The sequence below is a fragment of the Struthio camelus genome, chromosome 2 (genome assembly GCF_040807025.1).
Source record: "Struthio camelus isolate bStrCam1 chromosome 2, bStrCam1.hap1, whole genome shotgun sequence".
NCBI lineage: Eukaryota > Metazoa > Chordata > Aves > Struthioniformes > Struthionidae > Struthio > Struthio camelus.
In genome coordinates this window covers 121,135,524-121,148,933 of record NC_090943.1, presented here as the reverse complement: position 1 = coordinate 121,148,933, position 13,410 = coordinate 121,135,524, and the positions used below count along the sequence as shown (strand labels likewise).

The following is a 13,410-nucleotide window of genomic DNA, read 5'->3' as shown; positions in this document are numbered from 1 at the left end:
CAAGGCAATATATATTTACAAGCTGAGAATACATGGTCTAAGTACAATAGTACTAAGCAATGCGATCCGGCACATCTGGACGGAAGTCTGTTTTAGGTATGACGAGCCTCTGAGGTACTGAACTGCAGAACGCCATCCCTAAGACGCATTGTAACACTTCCTCTGAACTGCGCTTTAAGATGTTATGACAGATGCTCTCAGCTGGTGTCAAAAGCACTTTGTCATCCTCCATGCAAACTTACAAAGCGGGGGGGGGGCAGTTGTAGTAGCTGCATCATTTATTTCAATAATATCTCTGGTTTAATCTCTCAGCTGCCTGCTACTAAGCAACAGGGTCATACAGTACAGATGCCTAAATAGGCATGTGTGTGTTTTGGAGGGACTGAATGTTAGCGTGGTATAAACTGGCATGAATTTGGGTTGCCTCTATTTCTTGTGCCCAGTGAAGGCATGAGCTCATCCGAACATTTCAGGTAAGCGCTGATAAAAATCTCAGTATAGTGCTATTTATTAGTTCACAGACCCTTTCATCCTTCCGGTGCGCCAGTTATCTCGGCTGCAGTGACACCAACCGCCATCAGGCCCGTCAAGGCTGCAAACCCCCTTCTCGAAGCCCTTTCCAGAAGTTTCCTCGGTCGCGGCTGGTGGGGGGCTGAGGCGCGGGGCCGGGCGGCGGGCGAGAGCCCAACGGCCGCCCGCGCGCGCGCGCGCGCCGCGGTGGGTCCCACCCCGCCCAACGGGCAGCATCGCCGCTTTAAGGGGGGGCCGCGCCTCACCGGCCGTGCGCGGCGCTCATTGGCTCCGCCGCGCCGCCACGCGTCGCTGTGATGGCCGGCGCGGGTGGGCGCCCCCAGCTCCGCGCCCCGCCGCTGCCCCGCTCCCCCCTTCCCCCGGCGGCGGGACATGCGTTGACAGATGTATTTAAAGCGGCCGGCGGGCGGCCTCGCCTTCTGCCTCTTCTACCTGGCCTCCTGCTTCACTAACAAGGTAAGAGCGGGCGGGCGGGGGCACAGCCCGGGCCGGCGCCTCGCCGGGTCCCGCCGGCCTCGGCCCGCCTCTGCCCTCCGAAATGGCGCTGCCCCCCGCCGCCGCCCCCGCGATCGCCGCCGCCCCCGCGCGGCTGTGAGGCGCCGAGGCGCCGAGGCGCAGCCCTCCCCCGGGCTGCCGGGGCAAGCCCGGGCATGCTGGGCGTGTCGGCAGCGGTGCCGCGCACATCAAGAGGTGTAGGGGGCAGCCTGGGGCCGCGGACGAGGTTTTGTTTTGTTTTATTTTATTTTTTTTTGGGGGGGGGGGGGGGGAATGTAGAACAGAATGGATGGCAGGACTGTTGCCTCTCACCGTGAGGATTATTTTGCTTTTCTGTAGAAATCCTTGTGGTTGAGTGTTCCTGTCTCACTTCCTAATTTCTGCAGGGGTTTGAAGCGTGAGGCTCCTTGCCAGCTCCAGGCTGAAATGGAGACCGCTCTTCCCAGCGGTGCGACTAAACCAGCGTTAGATGAGGGTCGGGTTCCTCAGTTCTTAACTCTGCCGCCGGCTGTTACGGCTCTGCTTATGTAGTGCTGCCTTGCTGCCTTTTTTCCCCTTGTCTCCCCTGAAGAAAGGACGAGACATGGAATATTTAAGATCCCGTCAAAGATTTAGAGGAATCTTAAAAATAGCAAAGAAACAGACTGCTTTTGGGATTTATTCAGGAAGTGTCTATCAGTGAGACTCATAAACACACAGTAGTGGCTGTTAATCGGTTTTACAGATGTACAGTTGTCTGTGCCTGTAAAGGTAAGATAAAAGTGAGGAACCCACAACAAAAAAAGAAGCATGGTTTCTGTGTACTTTGTACCGATTAGAAAAAGCCTGCTAATCAATCCATCCAAAATGAGGACTACGCTATTAGCAAAATAGCATTTCATTCAAAAGACTCACCATTGCCAATCCCACTCTGCAATTGTAATGCAGAATATAGCTGACTTTTCTACCAGTTCCATTTTTGTGCATGTGCAAGATCTTTACATTTCTGTGATGTATACGTTTCAAGACTGCTGTATTTGGAGGAGCAAAAGAATGATTTCTTATTATTCAAATTAATAAAACATTAGTTATAGAGCTGGAGATTATACTGTCTTGAAAATATTTGTAGTGTTGACTATATTACTAGGTATCTAGCAACCATTAAACCCAAAGGCATTGGAGATCTCTCTTGTTTTCCAGTGTACTCCTATACACACATGGCCTGACTGTGTGCCAGAGCACAGGATTTTCTTTGTTAACCATCAGTTGCTATTTCAGAATTCTGCAGAATTCACAGAAGTTTTGTTAACCTGGAACCTAGCAAAGAGAAAAATCTTAAAGGTTTTATAGCAATATGTAAAGAAATATTAACTTACGCTGATCTATGTGGCAGTTTAACCTGTAAATTAAGGACAAAAAATGTTTTCTACTGTGTAACTTAGTTGCCTGTTGGTATTACTGAAAGATCTAGGCAGAAGCAGAAAGAAAAATACGCCAGAAATAGCCACATGGTGGATAAAAATGCATAACTCGAATAGTTTGAGCTAGTTTCTTTGCTCGCTCTAGGAGGAGGGTTATTAATGTTATCCAGTTCAGGTTAGATACATGTAAGACTTCAGTCTAAGTCAGAGACTGTCAGTTAAGAGTGTGATTCCCCTTAAAGTCAATGGGGAGACACAGATGTTCTAGAGAGCACCTAAAGCCTCATATAGGCTGTGTGAATACCCTCCCAAAGCGCCTGAGGTTTTTTCTCTTTTTTTCTTTTCATCTTTGATTCTCCAGGTATTTGTTGGTGTCAGTGAGAGTGACGCTGTGGTCAGTTGCAGTGAAAAATAGTCACACATAAAACCACTGGCATCTGAACTGCAGTGAAGAAGATTGACACCAGTGAGCTTAGTTGAGTTTTAAGGCTTACCTTTGAAATTTCTTCTTATTGTAAAGTAAAGACCTGATATAGTAGATACTTGTTCCTGTCCTATATATCAGAGAGTGCGTCTGTGTTCCTGATGCAGATTTCTGAAAGAAAAGATGCTTTTGAAGCAAGCATGGTATGGATTTCCTGAGAGAGAATTAGAAGAAATGCAGCTTTTTTAAGAGATCAGAGTGAAATCTCTCTATTCTATATGTAGGCTACTGATTTGTGTTCCAAGTTATGTTTACTGTTAAGAATGTCCAGAAGTAGACTGAAGTCCAGAAATGAAGCAAAACTCACAGGAAGAAGTAATGCACTTTATTTGGCAGACTGTTAGGAGCAGTGATTAGTAACAGAAAGCGGCCAGAATAGCTGCCAAATTGTATCATGAATTGGAGAAGACACTTGGCTTAACTATACTGGAGAGGAAGTTGAAAGACTTTGACATAGGGCCTTCTTCCTCAACCCCACTTTAAAACTTGAATGTATGTTTTAGTGTAGCAAAAGTTAAAATAACCAGAGTATAGATCTTTTGGTTGTCCCAGGCAGTGTGTAACTGGAAGTGGGGTTCAGACATGTACATCATACTAATTTAAAAGCCAGTAATGACAAGTGTGTGTGTAATATGACTATTTTATGAATCAGCATGCCTTGTCTCTGCTTATATTGATGTCATCTTGTTAGTGACATTACTCCCCCACCCCCTGAAACTGGACCTTACAAAAAGCTTAGCTCAGTTTCCTCTATGAAAGCGTTTAGCTTCTGTTGCCATTGACAACTTCTGGTGGCCCCTGCTGGGGATGGTAGGGTACTTTTACTTTCTTCCAAGGAAGCCCCAGGTGATGATCTCCTTTATAGGAACAGTGTTCGTATACTTCATCGCAGAAAGTTGTTAGATCCTGATATAATATGTAAAGGCATATTTCTCCCTCATATTTGTGTGTGTATGTATCTACATATCTGTATGTGCACACTCACAGATGTATGTATAGACGCTAGTCAGAAAGGACGCGAGCATCCATAAACACAGACCCTGTCAAAGCAAAGACACAGAGGCTACTTCTGCAGAGCGTAACATCTCCGGAGTGCTTTATAGACACTGTTTATTTTATACAAAATGCTGTGTTAACAGAATTTTAGGTCCGTGAAATAAAATAATTGTGAGGAGAAGATTATGTTAAAGTTCTCAGTCTTAATTCTGCCAAAGGTCACCTCTGTGGCATGAAACAACTGTAACTGATAAATGCTTTTATATATATTTTTATATATATATAAAATATATATATATATATATATTTGACTGTAAACACTCTTCTACTCGGTGCAAAGCATGGAGCATGCTCAGTAAGTGAGAGCAATTTAGCAGGTAACCCCTGTCTTCATCATTCAGTGTATCCACTCCATACCTCATGTACTTTAGTACTAAACTAGTTTCCACAGTGACTGGGGCAGTATCCAGCAGTTCTGGCATGGGAAGAGGAAATTATTGAAAACTTTCAGAATGTCTTGTCTTTTTATTTTTCCTTATTTTAGTAGGAGCTGTTTGTATTTCATTCCCTTGTGATTGCTTGTTGATGTTATAACACCACGGATGTTTGATGTCCATTAATTTGGTATTTGTTTTCCAGTATGTCCTGTCTGTCCTGAAATTTACCTACCCTACCCTTTTTCAAGGGTAAGTACAATTTTAAGAATACATTTGTTTGAAAAATGACTCTCATCAGTAGATGTATTGCTGTTCTGTGCTGGAGCTAACTTTAGTACTTCATGCCATTACTGGCTTTTTGCCCTCTAGAGAACATACTTTATGAACACTTAGTAAAGTGTTCGTTCATTGCCTTGGTTAATTTTCAAGCATCATGCTGGTAATGTATTTAAAAGATACAGACTGTCCATAATTTCCGGGTTTTCTGGAAGTCTTATGCTTTAGTTAGGCATAAGGCCTTATGTCAAAGTCTTATGTCTTTAGTTAGGCAGGCAGTTTAGACACTGCCTGTCTTTGTTAGCTTTAAGTGTCATTTCCATTCAGATGTGGTGTATTCTCTTTCACTATGCTAATGAAAACCAACCTTAAACCAATCTTTAGGCATACGCAAATACAAAGTTGCTTATTTTCATGCTTAGCCATTTGCTGTAACTCTATATGGTAAGTCACAACTGTATCTTAATGACTGAAATGAGAAATGTAATGTTTGGCTGAGTATCCATACACACTGTGCTGTTACGACTCTGAGATGTTTAGTAGAATTGCATGTAGCCTCTAAAAAGTTAAGATTTCCCCCATTTATTCTTCTGGTATGTGGGTAAGATCTGCAGACACTGGATAACTGGAAAATCCTGTACTGCTGCTTAGCATGTATTGTAACTTTTTCCTGCCCTCCAGCCCCAGGACTGTGATCAACCCTAAGAATAATTCCCTAGGGAATCTCCATTTTCTTTGAGTGTACTCAGCTCTATTAAGTTTGCAGTGAATGCTTTCTTCAGTTCTCATATACGTGTACACAAAAATTCGCTTGGACAAGACTTATCGTATGGGGAAAAGGTTTTGAGTAGTGTGCATTAAAAACAAGTGCAGTAAGTCAACAGTAAAAAAAGCGTGCATTCAGTGGCATGCAATTGCATTGTGGTATCTGTTATTTCCCTTTTCTAGTATTTGGAAATGCTTTACTGTCTATATTACTACTATATTTTTCCATAAATGCTGACTTTTAAAGGTGACTCCTTGAAAATTGAGAGGCTCAGATGCACTTTCCTCTAGAGCTGTGGCCGAGCTGTGGCAGATGAGCAATGGAGAAGGAGTATTGTCCTCAGCAGTTAATGCTATTATTGTCTGCTGTCATTGTTTCCCTTCCCTGTATAATTTAAGACTATATCAAATAGCGCTGAGGATCTGGAACTCTTGTCAACTTCTTTCCTTAACACATGAGATGAGATTCTTCTATACCCTCTAAATCTTTCAAATTAAAATTGATAGGAACTCATCCCTGGCTTGGGATGGAGCACAGTCGAGCCTGTAGCAAACATCAGGGATACGCAGCTTTTAAGCTGTCATATGCTCCTTGGCTAAACAGGGGGAAGTGAGCTATGATAGTAGCATTGAGTGTTCAGCATACCCTTTATGGACAGTGAGCTTGCTCTTCTCTCACAATGTCCAACTGTATGTAATGTTACATAAGGTAAATGTGTGGGTGTGAATGGGATTAACAAACCCACTTACATGCCAATTACAGATGTTAATGTATTTTAATACTGCAGTACAGTATCTCTGTCTGAACAGTGCTAAATGTTCAAGGATTTTCACCCAAGAAACACCTCTCTGAAAACTACTACCCGAAGAAGAAGGAAACTGATAATGTATTTGGAGCATAAAAAAGCTCAGTGTGCATCAGTGGTAATTTTAAGTTATCTGCAAGCTTTTTCTAAGGCCTCACGTACAATTTATGTAGTGGCCTGAGGAATCTCTTTATGAGGGGTTAAGCCATTGGGTACCTAAGTCAATGCAGAAAGTCTTTCAATTGTTATACACCTTTTCAGTAAGAACATCAGTGTCATGGTTTGTGTGCAAAGCTATCTTGCTGTGAAGACATTTTCTCTAGAGGCTCTGGACTAGAGGCTGTGTGCAATGTGATGATTTGATTGTTGATGACTTGTCACTTGGTGCTTGCTACACAAGATGGGGTGGGGGGAAACGATCTCAGTCCTAGGGACTTTGTAATTTACGACGAGCATGAACTACTGTGAGAAGTCAGAGTTAATGCTGGAAATTACCAGGTCTACACTTCTCATCTTTGGGGCTTGTTGGTCCAACTGAAGTAAGTCTTTGAATCCTGAAAGTGTATTTTTATGTGTGAAAGGATATTTATCTCCTGTGACAAACCCTGCCTCACTTGTATCTTTAAACTATCATGGCTGTAACATCACTGTTATTGTAAACCTTGCATGGCAAAAGACAATAAAATGGAGAACGAACAATGTAACCAGGGACATTGTGGTAGGTGATCCTTTATACAACCCTTGAAACAGAAGCGGGCAAGCACCAAAGAGACAGGAAGTCTGGAGGAAATGAAGGCCACACAAGATTTAAAGGGGAATAGAGAGCATCCATTGTAAACTGCAGAAAAGGCAAATAGCTATAGTCATGGGTGTGCTGTGGGAAACGGGTTTCTGAGGTCATGCTCATTGTGGTTAAAAAAGACAAATAATTCAGAAGTATTGCTTTGTTTCTATTTCAGATGGCAGACATTAGTTGGTGGACTTCTGCTTCACGTCTCCTGGAAGCTGGGATGGGTGGAGATAAGCTTGTGTTCAAGGTACAGTGGGGTTTTTAGTATCTACTAAGTATTTTTTTTTTTCCTGTAGGTGGGTTATGATGTAATTATATTGGCTGGGGAAGACAGTAGCTTGCTAAAACATAAAATTCTGTGTAAGTTTGTGTCTGCATGTTCTGCCTCGCAAACGTAGGCTAGATCCTGTGTTGTAGTCTAATGTTCAGAGACACGTATTTCAGTGGGTTATTAATATAAAGTGGATTAAGTTCAACTTTATTATGGTGAAGAAAAAAGTGTTGCCATTAGTGAAGGATAACTTACCCAGTGATTTGTCTACTGTAAGCATCCCCTCCCTGAATTATAGTATCATAAGGAAAGCCTCAGTACTGTTAGGTGAGGGCGTTGTCACCTCCTACCCCAAAATCTCAGTGCAGTTAAATCAATGAATGTGATGATCTATCTTTTTCTGTGTAAAGGCTGTATCCCATAAATGGGAATCATTTACCCTCTCCTGCCTCAAACACTTATAAACACAAAGCAAGTAGCCATTGCAGTGATGCAGAGGTTCTGTATCATAATCAAATTCTAGATTAAAAGGTACTTTATGAATCAAGATCACCCGCTTGAACTGACAGCGGTGACAAGTTAGTACAATATTCTGGAAGACTTTTCTATGTTCATACAGATCCAGTCCACTATACAGAATGTGGTATTTTATTTCAAAGTGTTACGATATATAAGTTGTATGCCCAGAGTGGTAGTTCAGTCTCTGTTCCTGGGGATGTTCAGAACTCGACTCTTAATTGGACAATGCCCTGAGCAACATGATTTAACTTTGAAGCTAGGGGATTGGGCTAGATGACTGCCAGAGCTCCCTTCTAATCTAATTCTTTTCTGTGATTCTGTATCAGCTGGTGGCAGCTAATGGGTTTACTCTTTGGGATTCAAACGGTTGATTTGCAAAACTGAAATTCCTCATTTGGAATAAAGTGCTTCATGCGTGCATGTGTGTGTAAAGAACGAGACCAGGCCTGCACGTGCTTACATCGCCCTTGAAATCTCAGTGAAATTAGAAACAGAAACAAAATTTATTTTCCTGTCTTTTAAGTGCAGTTTGGATAAAATGAGGATATCGGAGTAAAAGCTGTCATGAATATTGGTAGAAGCAGAATTAGATACCAAATCTTGCTTTAGTGTCAGTTAGTGATATATGTTCTTATGAAGTTTTTATTATGCATGCATATTTTGTCCTCACAGTACAGCCAAAGGGCAAAGGCATACAGCCATCAGTAATGTCCTTTTAAATTCAGCTTTTCATTGTGAGTTGAGAAAGTACTTTTCCCTTAATTCACGAAAACAAAGAAATTTTTCTTTGCAGCTTGGAAAGCTTTTTCCTTTTGCTTTAGGATTTTTGATTAAAAAGTTCCCCACCCCCTGACCTGAAATGCATTAAAGAAAATACTGGACAAGGAACTATTCCTGAAGATGTTTTTATCTCAGAAATATTTTGATGAAAAGTTATTTTATGTTTTGAAGATAGAGATTTCCGGCCACTAGATGTCAGCATAATCTAGGAAAACTGATAAAAATAAGTTTTGCAAAACCTTTTCAGCAGTCTTCTGGAATAGGTGTGTTCTGTATTAACTGTGGACCAAATTAAATGACCACAATTCATTCATGTATTCTGGATGTAATTTATCAAAGTACTTAGGCATCAGTTTAAATCTGTCTTTCTTCAGAAGAATTAAGTGCACACTTTAATGCTTTACTGAACTGGACTCATAGCATCTATCTCCTGTATGTATATATAAGGAGGAAAAAGCAAGCAAACAAAAAACACCCTAGACACAACAACACAGAAAGGTAGCTTCTCAAAAGCTTCTCTCCAACTTCCCCTCAAGCTCTTTCCTCCTGCAAAGGCCTTTTCCCTGTGGTATAACCATGCTTCCCCCCCTCCCCCCACACACACACAGAATGTTGGTCTGTGGATCTATCTTTTTTTGTACTTGCAGGAAGTTTAAAAATACCATATCCAGTCCCTAGACTTCTACTGAAAAAAATTAACTAGCATCCATTTGTTTATTCATTTCCATGTAGTCTCAGTATCTTCTGTCTTGCAGACGGGTCTCATATGCTTTCTGAGCTTGTTCAGGTTATTCCAAGAAAAATTATTTTAATACATAGAGATTACCAGCTTTTGTCCAAAGAGCCCGGCAAACTCGGGGACATTAACTTCACAATAAAGACCAAATGAAAACTGGTCCTCAGTTCCATAAAACATGTTAGTTAAGTAATTTCTTTGAGGTTTTATGGATATTGTGCTTTTCATCTGCTTCCCCTCAGCTTTCCCACCTGCCAAGGACTCTGTTACCGTTCTTTTTGCTTCTAGAGGGTGGATGGTGACTATCTGCAAACCCGTATCATAAACAGGAACTCTCTGGAGCACAGAAGAACATGCATAGTATCTACATAAAGCCTCCAGTGCTGTAATCTCAGCCACCCAGCTTCTGCCTAACCTCCTAGGCACCCAAATTATCTGTGTTCTGTTTTTATTTCTATTACTTTTGCAGTTCCCCCGCAGCTAAGTAGCAGCTCAGATCCTTAGCTTAAGTGTGGTTTAGGGAAGACTACCTATTGACTTCAGGAAGCTTTAGATCTAGCTTTATAATGGCCAACTAGTCAGTTCTTTTATGTCCCTCAGCTTGCTTTCTTTGCACGTACATCACTGTATTGCCAACATTAGAAGCTACTGATTGGTTTATGTACAGGACAGATTGTAAGTGCTGATATGTTGTATCAAACACTCATGCATTCTTTTCCAGTCCAGAAATTCCCCCTTGGCAGCATAAAATTCTACTTTTACATCATGGGAAAAGCAGCTGAAGTTTGTTTCCATTACATTTTACATTACTGCATTGGAGATGGGGACATATTTGGGGTTCCTAGAATTTAGTGGTATGGAACATGAAAAGGTGATTTTTTTTTTTTTGATGGCCCAAATGGAAATTCAGTTCTCATCCTGTGTTTCTTCTTTTCACCTCCCGCCCTCCTTTCTCTCCTTTCCCCCCCTCCAATTTTACTCCAATTCTGATAGAGATTGATTGATACCTGACATGAATTTGTTGGTAATGAAGTATGACAGTTTTAGATCTGGTCTTGGCAAAATTCCGGTTGAATCAGTAACCTGAAAAGGCACAGTGTTTCTTCAGAAATGATAATGACTGTCCCCCAAAAACAGAGCAAATATTTGTGCTAGTGAAAGGATCTAAAGAATACTCTATTTTTGCTACCCTGTTTTTTTTGACCAACTATCTTTGAAAACTATGAAGAGAAAGGAAACATGATGTTTAGGTTTTTCCCCTTGTCTTATGTTTATATAAATCTTCAGATGTATTTTATTTTTATTCACATAGTCTAATTTTTTTTCTTTTAGTGGTCTATTTTTCTTGTATTCTGTGAAATGTGATAATGTAGCGGTACTTGCAATTGCATTTTGATTCTTTCATGCTAGTTGGAAATGTGATCCAAATGAAAGTACTGCACACACTTTTATTCTAAGAGCCGGAATTATTCACTAACGCTCTCTTGATTGTAGCCCAAAGCTCAGGAAGAGTTAGTGAAGGTACCAGTGTCTTCAGTAGCCTTTGGATCAGGCCTTTAAGTCACTGCCACTCTTCTCCTGACTTACTCAATGTCTTAGATTACTCCTTCTGAAATTTGCCACCTACCTGATCCCTTTTTTCCCTTTAAGTACTGAGGTCAACAAAGGACAAGTGCAAATTTTGAAGCCCCATCTCAAAAAGTGAAACCTGATCCCACTGCAATAAATATCACTTGAAAAAAATTCAGATCAATCTGTGATGACTTCATTACTCCATTAGTTGTCAAACTGCCTTTAGCAGTTTGGCTTAGTCAAAGGAATATCATTAAGAAATCTCAAGAGAGAGGCTCCCACAGAGACAATCTGATCTTCAGGAAGAATCTCTTTGTAAATCTGGCTGAGAAATGAATGTGTGGGTGGGCAAGTGTATTTGTACATAGTGAAAATGGGTGCTGTCTGTGCAAGTGCACCATTTTATGCCTTCGTTTGTCAGTTTTTCTTCCTTTTACGTCAAGGAAATCGGTTGAAATGAAATTTCTCTCCTTCAAAACCAGTAGTAGTAATTGCTATGAAAGAGATTAAACAATTTTTGAGAGAGAGGAGTGAGAGAAAGAGTAAAAGAATACATTTCTGCTAGTGCATGTACTCTGTGATTAAATGAAGTGATTCACTTCTGTCTCAACTTCTTTAGTAAATGGGAGGAGTACTGAACAATCAGACAAGGGATTTAATGCCTACACTTTTGAAACAGATGTACCTATATGCATGTTGTATTCTTCAAGTAACCGAATATGGTGAATTAATGGGGTTTTAATTGTTTTCACAGGTCTGACATCCTGTCATGGCTTCCTGCCTCAGTACTTTTTGTGGGCATTATTTATGCTGGCTCCAGGGCACTGTCTAGACTGGTAAGAAATGCACAAGTAGAAATCAGTTCTTCATTGTCTCTATCTCATGAAGAAAGAATGTTCCCTTCACACAAGGGGCTTAATGCTGTCCCTGGGCAGGGAGGGGAAAAGAAAACCTATTGACTATGCGAGAGTAGTAGTCTAATCCTGTGAATTGCAGAGCAGTATGAAAAGGTGCAAAATTCCTTCAGATCTTCCTGACCTCAGCGACAGTCAAAAGCACTCAGCATCTCTCTGGAGCACTCAGTATTTTGCAGAACAGATCTGAATTGTGCCACCAGGGAAGAAGCTGACGAAGTTACTAGGTGTAACTTTTTGCATAGTGGGGAATGGGACATAGATCAGTAGGATATGTTTCTAGGAAAAGGACAGAGACCCTTTCAGTGCGAGGCTTTTGATGCTTTACAAGGTTTGAAGAAATAAATTGAAAGTTGGGAAGAGATTATGGGAATGGCTAGATTAATCAGATTGATTCATTTGAATCACAATAACCTACCAAAAGCTTAGCGGATATCAAATCTGCTTTCATTAAAGCTAGATGCTTTTTTCTTAAGTGATTCACTGTTTCCTTTAATTAAAAAAAAAAAAAAAAAAGTTCTGTTACCTCAGTGTTATACTGCTGTTACACAGTCTATAAGACCAGATTCTATGGTAGGTTCCTGCTGCTTTCTGTCAAAGCAGCCTAGTTTAACTGCAGAGCCAGGTTACTCCTATCAACTCCTAAACCCCAAGAAGGATCAAATGGGAATTTTCAACAAGGATCTGCTTGCAGTGATCCCTTCTTGAACATCCTGTTGGAAAGGCAGGGCAGAAGAGGATGGGAGATCTCACAAGCAAGGCTGTGGGCCTGATCTCAGACTCAGGTGATATTGAGGAAAGCAAGGCCATGTGCTCAGAAGCCACATGCCTCCAGATTAGCTGTCTCGTGGCAATTGCATCGACTTCCTCTTGGTTCTTTATCAAAGCAAGTTCCATTGGGCTTCCCTCGCGTAAACAGAGTAGAGATCTCCTAAGGAAAGAACTGCCTGGAAACAGTAACCAAGCCTTTGGCAGCATCAGTTTTTCTGTCTGCTCACCTGGGAGGTGGAGGAGGTATGAATCACATCCTCCTTCTATTTCTTCATCTTCCTGAGTTCTCTTGTAAGTTACCTTATTTCGTTCCTTTCCCTACTCTGTGATCATTGAAGAGGGTGAGATGTGCTGGAGAGGCACAAGACCTGAGTCTCTTCCTGGTGTGAATAGTTTTGATTATATATCCCAAATCTTTCTTGAGCAGCGCTTTCCACTTCTGCACGGCTTTTTTTGTTGTACGTAGATGGGAATTTAGGGACCTAATTCTATGACTCTTTTAGCATGGAGGAAAGACACAAAGATGAGTAGTCTCAAGCCATAGTGGCATGTAGAGCACTGTACTAGGGCAAAAGTCAATCTTAAATGCAAGCTTTAGTTTCAGCAGCTTTGCCTACACTGCTTTTACTGCATATGGAGACGGAAAAAGGACTCTCCTGATCCTTGTATCTGAATTGTCTCACCACAGCAGTGTATTTGAATTAAACGAGTCTGCTTCTAAAATAGACATTATGTGAAGTCTTTTTGATCAAGTCCACGAGCACCTGCTTTCAAACGCTCCCTATTTACTGGCAGAACTAGAGTCTTAATCTCCATTTGTCTCTCAAGAGACACTGGCAGTCTCTCCTGCACAGGAGTTCAGGGCTA

At 41.3% G+C, this 13,410-nt stretch overlaps 1 protein-coding gene across 9 annotated transcripts in view; it reads left to right on the top strand.

Moving 5' to 3' along the window:
- The first annotated feature begins 797 nt into the window (after window positions 1-797).
- Window positions 798-13,410, top strand: part of TMEM241 (transmembrane protein 241) — a 63,277-nt gene continuing 50,664 nt past the window's right edge. For all 9 annotated transcript variants that reach the window (XM_068932352.1, XM_068932351.1, XM_068932354.1 and 6 more), the window contains exons 1-4: window positions 798-987; window positions 4,546-4,592; window positions 7,150-7,227; window positions 11,613-11,694. In XM_068932352.1, coding sequence (XP_068788453.1) covers window positions 916-987; window positions 4,546-4,592; window positions 7,150-7,227; window positions 11,613-11,694 — 279 coding nt within the window. In that variant the 5' untranslated portion in view covers window positions 798-915. The remainder of the gene's footprint in view (window positions 988-4,545; window positions 4,593-7,149; window positions 7,228-11,612; window positions 11,695-13,410) is intronic.